At 47.9% G+C, this 11410-nt stretch overlaps 1 protein-coding gene across 1 annotated transcript in view; it reads left to right on the top strand.

Moving 5' to 3' along the window:
• Window positions 1–11410, top strand: part of T265_01485 (hypothetical protein) — a gene marked incomplete at both ends in the record, with an annotated part of 35317 nt that overhangs the window by 13134 nt on the left and 10773 nt on the right. Inside the window, one exon of the mRNA XM_009165526.1 lies at window positions 9289–9468. Within this exon, the coding sequence (XP_009163790.1) occupies window positions 9289–9468 (180 nt within the window). The remainder of the gene's footprint in view (window positions 1–9288; window positions 9469–11410) is intronic.

Genomic DNA, 11410 nt, shown 5'->3' with positions numbered 1-11410 from the left:
CATGGTTGTACGTGGGCTGGGATACTGCCAGGGCGCCCACACCTAGACAGGAGGACTATTAGGGTCCTCAACCAAAGCCTTTGGCTCAAAAGCCTAACCGCAAGGCAGCGGTGTTTGGCGGGAAATTCAAATGCATTACCATTTCTACGGAACAAGTCGCCACATGTTCCAACCCCCAACCTGGAGGGCCAGGAGACTGTGTTCGTCAGACCTCTAACCATTGACCAACCTGGTGTGAGAGACTGTGAGTGTCGCGGGACACTCTCCAGTATAGCTCAATGGATCGCTGAGGTGCGCAAACCGTCACACCACGGTAAGGTCCAGTCTCTTCGTGACGGTGGCGCTTACTGTGCAGTACGTTGGTCCCGCCTGATAATCCAGTACGTCGAAACTTCGAAAACCAGTGTTGAGGTTCTTGGGATACTACTGCTGACGCCAGTAACAAATTCTGATAGTCAGTTTACATAGTTTTTAAATATGAGTCATATTGATGTAAGGGTATCCCAGTGGACGAGATGGCCCAGTAGTTGGAGCACAAATTTCATCATAATCAGCTGTAATAACCGCGTATTTATCGTACAGCGACTATAGCTGCCACAGTTTCGTCCCCCAATGATTTGGGGAGATCGGGTAGGTAGCCACTCATTGGAGGCTTAAGCTGATAAATTGGTGCGTAACTACATGACTGACAGTTGGGGGATCGGGAAGGGAACTATGCTCTGAAGGCACTAGCGCCATTGAGTGCGCGATTGGGCTGTGTCTAACAATGTCTACCTATTAATGTGTCCCTTCTCGGGGCCCCCGGCCCAGGAAGCTGGCGATAACCAGCACAGCTGAGTTTGCTGGTAATAGATAGCATACTTTATATCCAAGCCATTGTTTGACTCCCCCTGGCTCGTCTTCCCCTTCGTGTGGTTGTGCGAAATGAGCCCTTCGAGGAAGTCGGTCGACTGGCATACGCAGCACGTGGCCAAGCCAGCGCAATCTATGCAGCCCGATCAGTTCACCTATGGTGGATGATTTATTTCCTCCGCATGCTATTTAATGTACTTTAGAATTGCTTACCCGGTATTCCAACCAGATTCGGACAATACTCGGAGGACATGAACGCTCAGACACTGGAAGTCTTGACGTCCTCGGCACGCAGGGGCCGTGTTTCTGACCGGCATATGGAGCCATTGTAAACTCAACCCTTGACAGATACGCTTATGTCACGCCTACATTACGGGTGACATAAGTTCATGAAAGCTGTTCTGGTCTTCCCAATCCGGATGGAAATGTTACCTTCTGTGGGACCAACGGGACTGATACATCTGTCCAGGTAGACAAACTTGTCTACTACCTCAATCGACTCATCCGCAAGCATGAGGTTAGGGTTCAAGCACTGATCATGATTGAGCTGGATAACCGCACGGCGCAAAGACGACTGTTCACTCGGAATCTGCTGACCTGTTTGGCTGTTCAGATTTTATGACGAGCCAATGGTTTCTTTTCCGGACAGGGTGAGATTGATTCTCACCAAGCTGGTATGAACAGCCTCCTGTTGAAAGTCAGTTCCCTTTCCATTACACTGTTGATTCGGAGTGCTCAACAATTCCGACATTCTCGCAATTTTTTGTGTGCATATACCGCCATAGGTTTGTCATGCGCAAGTCGCGTGACTAGCAGTGTATTCGGATTTACGCTCCATTAACAGTTCATTTGAAATTCAGTCGCGTGACTAGATCACTTTACTTGTTGAGAACATGTGGTATTATCAAGATTCCTCTAACTGTGTTCACATATTCTGGGATAATGGCCAATCACCCGCACTGGTCAAAACTCGACGAATTTATTGCTTCTGAATACCCTATCTCTAAATCAATGAGCACTTTAATTGTGAAACTCGGGTCACTCAACCCATTTTACGACAGGTCACAAACTCGGGCTTCCGGCAGAAGCGACAGGCCGAACTTTTGATGCCTAGACTCTTCTTCAGTAGCTTAGATTGATTGTTAAGAGTAGGTTGCCAGTTGCGAAACACGAACTCTGTTTTTAAAGCGCTACGCGTTTCTCTGCTTAAACCGCTCACTACTACATCTCGAATAATCTCGATAAGTTTCAGACTTATTTTCTAAGCCATTCGTTTCATGAGTCGACTTTGGACGGTTGTTCGGAGACGTTATCCACCTCAGTTTCTACACCATTCGGCATTACCTGTTAATTGTAACTGGCTAAACTTGTCTTCCTCTAAAAGAGAATGAAAAAGTCCCGTCCTGAATGCACTTAGGTTGTAGGAAAGAATGTTCCCCCCAAGAGGGTTGTTTCCGAGACCATGATATCTGGGTCACAGGTTGAAAGGTATTTTCCATGCAGTTAATATCCCGCAATCAAACCATGGATTTGGCTGCTCAGCTGTGGTGACAGTTATGGAGGTCCACTCAAACACCGTTGATTCGGATGCCAACAGTGATATCGGTACTGTTGAATGAAATCGACGGAGCGTTTTGGTGTAAAGCTACTTCCGACTGGCACATCCCGCTCATGGTAACTTATAAATGGGGGGAAATGCATTAATGTATGACGAAAATTGAACTAACTTTATCATAATCGGGAACGTTACCTAAGTCACATTAAGTTATTTTGCCCTGGGATGCTGCCTTAATCAGGTTTACATAAGATTGTTTTGAAAAATGCGGCCTTTCCCAGGCTTCTGGGGCATGGCGGAAGGTGTTGATGAAATTCTCGTGTCTAGTTCTAGAAAATGTAAATGGAAGTTATGGTCAGGTTTTGATATGTTCCAGCGTACCCTGCGACTGCTCGTTTGTTCAGCGACGGAAGAAATCAACGAACATCTAGTCTGTTCCGCAGGAGTCACTAGTTATCCATCCACTGGACTCTTGAACATAGTAGGTAGACTTTAAGGGATCTGCGCTGAACCGATTATGGTGCCATGTACAAAACATCTCAAGGAATAGTACCGGCAAGCAACTACGCAGACCTGCTGAGAGCCACAATCTGGCCCAAGCATGAAGTAACAGTGGATACCAGTCATCATCATCATCACTGTCAGCTGTAATAACCGCGTACTCGTCGTACAGTGGTTGCAGCTGCCGCAGTTTCGTTCACCGATGATTTGGGGGAGGGGGGAGGTAGCTGCGCATTGTAGGCGCGAGCTGGTAAGTTGGTGCATAAATCCAGCACTGTCAGTGGGCTGTCAAGTGAGGGGGGGGTGGAAAAGGAGCTATGCACTGAAGACCTGTGCTGCGGATTTGTTTATTAGGACACCAAATGAACGGTTACAGACTATTGAACAGGGAAGCAAAACTCCCGGATGCATCTCGTTTACAAAAACGGAATATCCGTATTCTACTAGAACGCGTCTTTTCGAACTTTCATTGAACTTTTCATTGGCTGTTGCTTAAAGGTAAACAAATGCTGCAAATCAACTCCACAAATTCCGTAATGAATCTCGCCTTTCAATGGACGCGAAGCTGATATACGGGGAACATACTACTCGCCTACCTCACCAGTAGTATCCACCGTTACACCTGTATTGGTTCTACACCGATTTGCCGGTCTTCGTTAATTCTTCCAGCATTGGCTGTTAAAGGTAAACAAATGCTGCAAATCAACTCCACAAATTCCGTAATGAATCTCGCCTTTCAATGGACGCGAAGCTGATATACGGGGAACATACTACTCGCCTACCTCACCAGTAGTATCCACCGTTACACCTGTATTGGTTCTACACCGATTTGCCGGTCTTCGTTAATTCTTCCAGGTTTCACCGAGATGCCGCTTCTCGGTGGTTTTTCAGAAGCTGATTACAGTGGTAGATTTGGTCCGCTGTTGACTGACAGACAAGAGCGCATTGCCAGAATTGTCGAAAATTTTCACGGGAAAGGGACAACCCGTTGTCTGTGATTGTCACTGCGACGGACATGCAAAGACTGACGGTCATTCAGTGTTCTACCAACGGTGTCCGTCACGATAAGACTGGACCTTGCTGTGGTGTGACAGTTCGTGCACCTCAGCAACCCACTGAGCTATACTGAAGGGTTTCCCCGCGACACTCACAGAGTCTGTCATACCAGGTTGGTCAATGTTTAGAGTTCTGACGAACACCTTGTCCTTGCTCTCCAGGTTGGGGGTTGAAATATGTGATATATTGTTCCGTAGAAATGGTAATGCATTTGCATTTCCCGCCAAACATCGCTGTCTTGCGGTTAGGCTTTGGTTGAGGACCCTAATCGTCCTCCTGTCTAGGTGTGGGCGCCCTGCCAGTATCCCAGCCCTCATACGACCATGACATTTACAGCTAACCATACTTTCATGCTACATTGGCCATCGTGGGGTGCCATCAGTCGAGTCGCCTTACTTACTGCATACAACGGCGGGTGAGCGAAAGCAAACTACTGCTGACGCCTCCCTTCACCTTTTCCGTCCTCCACCCTCCCTCACCCAAATTGAAATACTTTCTCCCCAAGTTCCAGCTGTAGGACTGACCGATTTGCTCGCCATGCATCACACTCAGGTTCAGTTTGTCCGTGTTCACTTACAACCCTAAGCACCTCGAACTTTCGAACCCCGAAATCCTGTCTATTTAACCACGTTTAGTGTTCGCGCACTGAAGCGAGCAGGTCAGCAGGTGGCTCTTGTTCGTACGTTGATTCCCTCTGCACTGATGTCTGTTTTTTCAGAAACAACGACGCAGGACGCAAGTACTTTGATCGAAATGACTGCCCCCTTGCTCTCTTCCAGGTTCCGGCTATGCACCTCTAATGATGCAGAGGCCGCTGCAGCTGGGTATGCTGGAGTGGGTATTGTATTGAGCGAACGAGCGGAAGCGTCCTACTCGATTGGATACCCGTTGATAGTCGCCTCTGTAAGCGTCCTACTTGGATACCCGTTGATAGTCGCCTCTGTGCGGTTCGTTTGGCAACATCTGTGAGAGGCTAGAGGAAGCGAGGTCCATCGCTCGCTGACCACTGTGCCTGCATACGCCCCAACAGACTAGCCCTGAATCTGCCAAGAAAGTTTCTATGACGCTCTAGGTGCCCTTGTACAGCAGGCTGAAAGCTCAGATAGTGTTGTGGTTGCTGGCGACATGAACGCCCAGGTTGGTAGACTAAGCGCTGCTGAGGTCCGATTGAGTGGTTGTCTTGGCTTGGACACAAGACGCACGGACAACGGAGACCGCTTACTTCAAATGTGTGTTGATCACTGACTGTTCCTTTGCAGTATGAACTTCCGGAACAGCGGAAATCGCTTGACAACGTGGTGCCCACCAAACCAGCCCTAAATCCAAATAGACCACATGGCCGTCAGTTATCGGTGGCGAGGGTCGATCACCACCTACCACTCATTCTGGAACGCTAGCGTGGACTCCAATCATGCACTTGTACGCTGCTGCTTTTCATTGCGCTTTCCAAGTGTACGCAAAACGCACACACTTCTCTCAGCCATTTAGAAGCTAGTGGACCCAGAAGTCAAACAAAACTATCAGAACCAGCTCCTTGAATTCCTGCTAAGAGGGTTGTTTCCGAGACCATGATATCTGGGTCACAGGTTGAAAGGTATTTTCCATGCAGTTAATATCCCGCAATCAAACCATGGATTTGGCTGCTCAGCTGTGGTGACAGTTATGGAGGTCCACTCAAACACCGTTGATTCGGATGCCAACAGTGATATCGGTACTGTTGAATGAAATCGACGGAGCGTTTTGGTGTAAAGCTACTTCCGACTGGCACATCCCGCTCATGGTAACTTATAAATGGGGGGAAATGCATTAATGTATGACGAAAATTGAACTAACTTTATCATAATCGGGAACGTTACCTAAGTCACATTAAGTTATTTTGCCCTGGGATGCTGCCTTAATCAGGTTTACATAAGATTGTTTTGAAAAATGCGGCCTTTCCCAGGCTTCTGGGGCATGGCGGAAGGTGTTGATGAAATTCTCGTGTCTAGTTCTAGAAAATGTAAATGGAAGTTATGGTCAGGTTTTGATATGTTCCAGCGTACCCTGCGACTGCTCGTTTGTTCAGCGACGGAAGAAATCAACGAACATCTAGTCTGTTCCGCAGGAGTCACTAGTTATCCATCCACTGGACTCTTGAACATAGTAGGTAGACTTTAAGGGATCTGCGCTGAACCGATTATGGTGCCATGTACAAAACATCTCAAGGAATAGTACCGGCAAGCAACTACGCAGACCTGCTGAGAGCCACAATCTGGCCCAAGCATGAAGTAACAGTGGATACCAGTCATCATCATCATCACTGTCAGCTGTAATAACCGCGTACTCGTCGTACAGTGGTTGCAGCTGCCGCAGTTTCGTTCACCGATGATTTGGGGGAGGGGGGAGGTAGCTGCGCATTGTAGGCGCGAGCTGGTAAGTTGGTGCATAAATCCAGCACTGTCAGTGGGCTGTCAAGTGAGGGGGGGGTGGAAAAGGAGCTATGCACTGAAGACCTGTGCTGCGGATTTGTTTATTAGGACACCAAATGAACGGTTACAGACTATTGAACAGGGAAGCAAAACTCCCGGATGCATCTCGTTTACAAAAACGGAATATCCGTATTCTACTAGAACGCGTCTTTTCGAACTTTCATTGAACTTTTCATTGGCTGTTGCTTAAAGGTAAACAAATGCTGCAAATCAACTCCACAAATTCCGTAATGAATCTCGCCTTTCAATGGACGCGAAGCTGATATACGGGGAACATACTACTCGCCTACCTCACCAGTAGTATCCACCGTTACACCTGTATTGGTTCTACACCGATTTGCCGGTCTTCGTTAATTCTTCCAGGTTTCACCGAGATGCCGCTTCTCGGTGGTTTTTCAGAAGCTGATTACAGTGGTAGATTTGGTCCGCTGTTGACTGACAGACAAGAGCGCATTGCCAGAATTGTCGAAAATTTTCACGGGAAAGGGACAACCCGTTGTCTGTGATTGTCACTGCGACGGACATGCAAAGACTGACGGTCATTCAGTGTTCTACCAACGGTGTCCGTCACGATAAGACTGGACCTTGCTGTGGTGTGACAGTTCGTGCACCTCAGCAACCCACTGAGCTATACTGAAGGGTTTCCCCGCGACACTCACAGAGTCTGTCATACCAGGTTGGTCAATGTTTAGAGTTCTGACGAACACCTTGTCCTTGCTCTCCAGGTTGGGGGTTGAAATATGTGATATATTGTTCCGTAGAAATGGTAATGCATTTGCATTTCCCGCCAAACATCGCTGTCTTGCGGTTAGGCTTTGGTTGAGGACCCTAATCGTCCTCCTGTCTAGGTGTGGGCGCCCTGCCAGTATCCCAGCCCTCATACGACCATGACATTTACAGCTAACCATACTTTCATGCTACATTGGCCATCGTGGGGTGCCATCAGTCGAGTCGCCTTACTTACTGCATACAACGGCGGGTGAGCGAAAGCAAACTACTGCTGACGCCTCCCTTCACCTTTTCCGTCCTCCACCCTCCCTCACCCAAATTGAAATACTTTCTCCCCAAGTTCCAGCTGTAGGACTGACCGATTTGCTCGCCATGCATCACACTCAGGTTCAGTTTGTCCGTGTTCACTTACAACCCTAAGCACCTCGAACTTTCGAACCCCGAAATCCTGTCTATTTAACCACGTTTAGTGTTCGCGCACTGAAGCGAGCAGGTCAGCAGGTGGCTCTTGTTCGTACGTTGATTCCCTCTGCACTGATGTCTGTTTTTTCAGAAACAACGACGCAGGACGCAAGTACTTTGATCGAAATGACTGCCCCCTTGCTCTCTTCCAGGTTCCGGCTATGCACCTCTAATGATGCAGAGGCCGCTGCAGCTGGGTATGCTGGAGTGGGTATTGTATTGAGCGAACGAGCGGAAGCGTCCTACTCGATTGGATACCCGTTGATAGTCGCCTCTGTGCGGTTCGTTTGGCAACATCTGTGAGAGGCTAGAGGAAGCGAGGTCCATCGCACGTTGACCACTGTGCCTGCATACGCCCCAACAGACTAGCCCTGAATCTGCCAAGAAAGTTTCTATGACGCTCTAGGTGCCCTTGTACAGCAGGCTGAAAGCTCAGATAGTGTTGTGGTTGCTGGCGACATGAACGCCCAGGTTGGTAGACTAAGCGCTGCTGAGGTCCGATTGAGTGGTTGTCTTGGCTTGGACACAAGACGCACGGACAACGGAGACCGCTTACTTCAAATGTGTGTTGATCACTGACTGTTCCTTTGCAGTATGAACTTCCGGAACAGCGGAAATCGCTTGACAACGTGGTGCCCACCAAACCAGCCCTAAATCCAAATAGACCACATGGCCGTCAGTTATCGGTGGCGAGGGTCGATCACCACCTACCACTCATTCTGGAACGCTAGCGTGGACTCCAATCATGCACTTGTACGCTGCTGCTTTTCATTGCGCTTTCCAAGTGTACGCAAAACGCACACACTTCTCTCAGCCATTTAGAAGCTAGTGGACCCAGAAGTCAAACGAAACTATTGGAACCAGCACCTCGGGCACCTGCTGCACGGCACGACGTCCGATATTAACCTCCACTAGGAAGAGATATTCGAGGCGCTACTCAAAGCCATAACACGCTTTGCGGGGTACAACCCAGTCAGGCTCATCCAAACGGTTTGATAGAACCGTGTCTATGCTGGAGACCCGGCGACCTATTCCTTCTGATCGCTACCGCAGATCCACCCGATGCATCATCCGACGTCAGGTGAATCTGAGTGTCCATGCAAACCGAGAAGCTTGGTGGACCCGAAAGGCCGAAGAAGTGTAAGATGCAAAGAATGCTGGAAAGGTGCGCAAGCTGTTCCACTTTCTTCGTTTGACTGCTCCTCGGAAACCTCTCGTCAGCGAAATAATCAGAGAGCAAAATGGCTCCCTGATATGCAACAAAGAAGAACGTTTAGACCGCTGGGCACAGTACTTTGAACAGCGATTCAGCTGGCTATCTGCTACCTGCAATCCAGAATCCTGGCCTTCAACAGAAAGACGGACCGTGAATACGGAGCCGCCGTCAGTCTCAGAAGTGTCCAAATATATTTCTCTACTGAAGCATCATCGTGCCACTGGTCCTGACGATCTTTCACCTGCTTTTTCAAGAATGGCAGTGGAACTCAGCCAGTGCTCGTCTAGCCTATGTGGATCTATCTGAGAGAAGGAGACCGTCCCAGACAAACAACGTGAATCGTTAGTAGTGTCCATTTTCAAAAAGGGTAATCGTAGTGAATGTGGTAACAACAGAGGTGTTAGTTTGACTCCAGTTGTGGTAAGGCTTCTGGCGTCACTGATTAGTAGTGTCCATTTTCAAAAAGGGTAATCGTAGTGAATGTGGTAACAACAGAGGTGTTAGTTTGACTCCAGTTGTGGTAAGGCTTCTGGCGTCACTGATTCTTCGTCGTCCTACGATGACACGTGAAGCCTTGACTCGTGAGAGTCAAGCGGGATTTCGGCCGGGTAGAGGCTGCGCTGACGTTTGTAAGCATAATGTCGTCGATTTTTAATTCACTTGGTGAGAACTCGTCCTTCATTGAGTCTGGGCCGGTGTTTGTGTGGACGCAGGAAGCGATGACCAACAGACACACTAGGTTAGCCGGGAAACCTGGGTTAGCCTTTCAGTCTCGTCGCACACAGCCTGGAATTCAACGGGGTCCAACTGATCAGGGTCGAGTCATTAACTGGGCTAGCTAAGTGGACTAGTATGTCCTGCGATCGTCGTTTCCGAGGTGAGTTGTACGCGCTCGGTCGAGGGCAGGGCTAGCAGTGAGCTTTGGTCATGCAGTCCTTTGCGTCAATATTGAACACACTCAGCATCATGACTGGGTTTGAAAAGTGTTTTGCAGTCAGCATGAATCTTTATTATTAGGCTTCCATTTCATTTTTCTGTACGCAGCTTAATGTTGATGGCTTTCTCTGATGACATGGAAATTTCTGACAGATTAACGACTAATATATTGTGAGGAAATACCTATGAAGAGGGGAAGGAGAGCCGAGAAGAGAGTTCATCTGTAGAGATAAAGATGAGTGTGTTTGATGTAGGCAGTGATAGGTTTGCGGAAAGCTTTGCCACCCGCTTCACTTCGGCTGAGTTTAAGCGAATGCTATACAGCATTCCAGTAATGGAGTGTGATATTTTGTTCCATGTATTTGGTGGGTGGGATAGGTCCCTGTGCCAATCACTTCATATTAGTTAATTAAGTGGCGCCTGTTCGACTGATAACGCCAAGCCACTCTGCGCTGTTCAGTTCGTGCAATCCCCTCTTGGTTTCAGCTTGGATCGTCCTCTTCATGTTGCTATTTCACCCTCCTTACGATGACTGCTAGATTGAATCTAGTTTCTGCTTGTATGCATTCATCATTCTGTTTGCTGCTGTGTTTGCTATTCTTTTTGGGATACTTTCGCGTACTGTCTTCTAGCCAAAAAGTGCCTGGGGACAACTGTCGTTGAGATGGTTAGCCTCTGTAATTTCGTTGAAAATAAAGTAAAATCACCCTCCTTTGAAACTGATAGGAAGTTGAAGACTGAAATACCGCGTGTCACTTAGCGATGTTATCAGATCTCCGTTGTTTGGGTAATTGCCTCTTAGTATGGACTACCCCTAACCTGACCAATAAATGAGTCATTTTTATGTTTTGGGAGTATTTTAACTCCTATAGCAGCCAAAAGTCGTGAACAGTTTCTGCTTCCAATGGTTTTTTAAGGTGAGTAGGCTCTGCTAAGGTTACATGTCGCCGTTATCCCCACCGTAACCTCAGTGAGAGAGTTTCTGGTTTAGCATGAATTTTTTATGGGATTTGATGCAGCCAGATCCTGGTCACCGCTGGGTTGGAGGTAGACTTCGGCCTTACGTGATGAAAAAATGGTAGATTCCTCAATAATAATAATAAATAATAATAATAGTTCAGCTGTAGCACCCTTTCGGTGCCTAGCTGCCATGCCACCCGAAGGAAGCACGAGGGCTGGGATACTGCCAGGTTGCCCAAGTCTAGACAGGGGAAGTCGAGAGGCAGAGGTCGGGTTCGAACCATGGTCCTTCCGGTCAGTAAATTCGCGCTCTAACCACTTCGGCCATCTCGCCCCCGATTCGATTCCTCAAAGCCGTCCTGTTTTTAAGGTTGATGAAATCTCTCGGACAGCTTACCACCATTTTTGTCATTTTTTGCGGCTCATCCAGTTGACCCAGTCCATCACACTTGTTCAGTAATTAATCTCTCGACCTACGGAAACTCAAACATTCATTCGCGAATAAAGATGGTGTTAACTGTAGACTCAACTGAATTCTCGTGCAGTATACAGTCAACACCATCCTAATTTTCAGATGAGGGTTTCACTCCACATGATAGCATTCTTGGCATCCGTCCAGTGGTCATCAGGATACCTAAAGCAAAAATGAACCGTTTCCGCTTAGTTTAATGCCTT

This window comes from Opisthorchis viverrini, assembly GCF_000715545.1.
Source record: "Opisthorchis viverrini unplaced genomic scaffold opera_v5_16, whole genome shotgun sequence".
Taxonomy (NCBI): domain Eukaryota; kingdom Metazoa; phylum Platyhelminthes; class Trematoda; order Opisthorchiida; family Opisthorchiidae; genus Opisthorchis; species Opisthorchis viverrini.
Note: the sequence above shows the minus strand (reverse complement) of the source record. Positions and strands in the feature narration are given on the sequence as shown.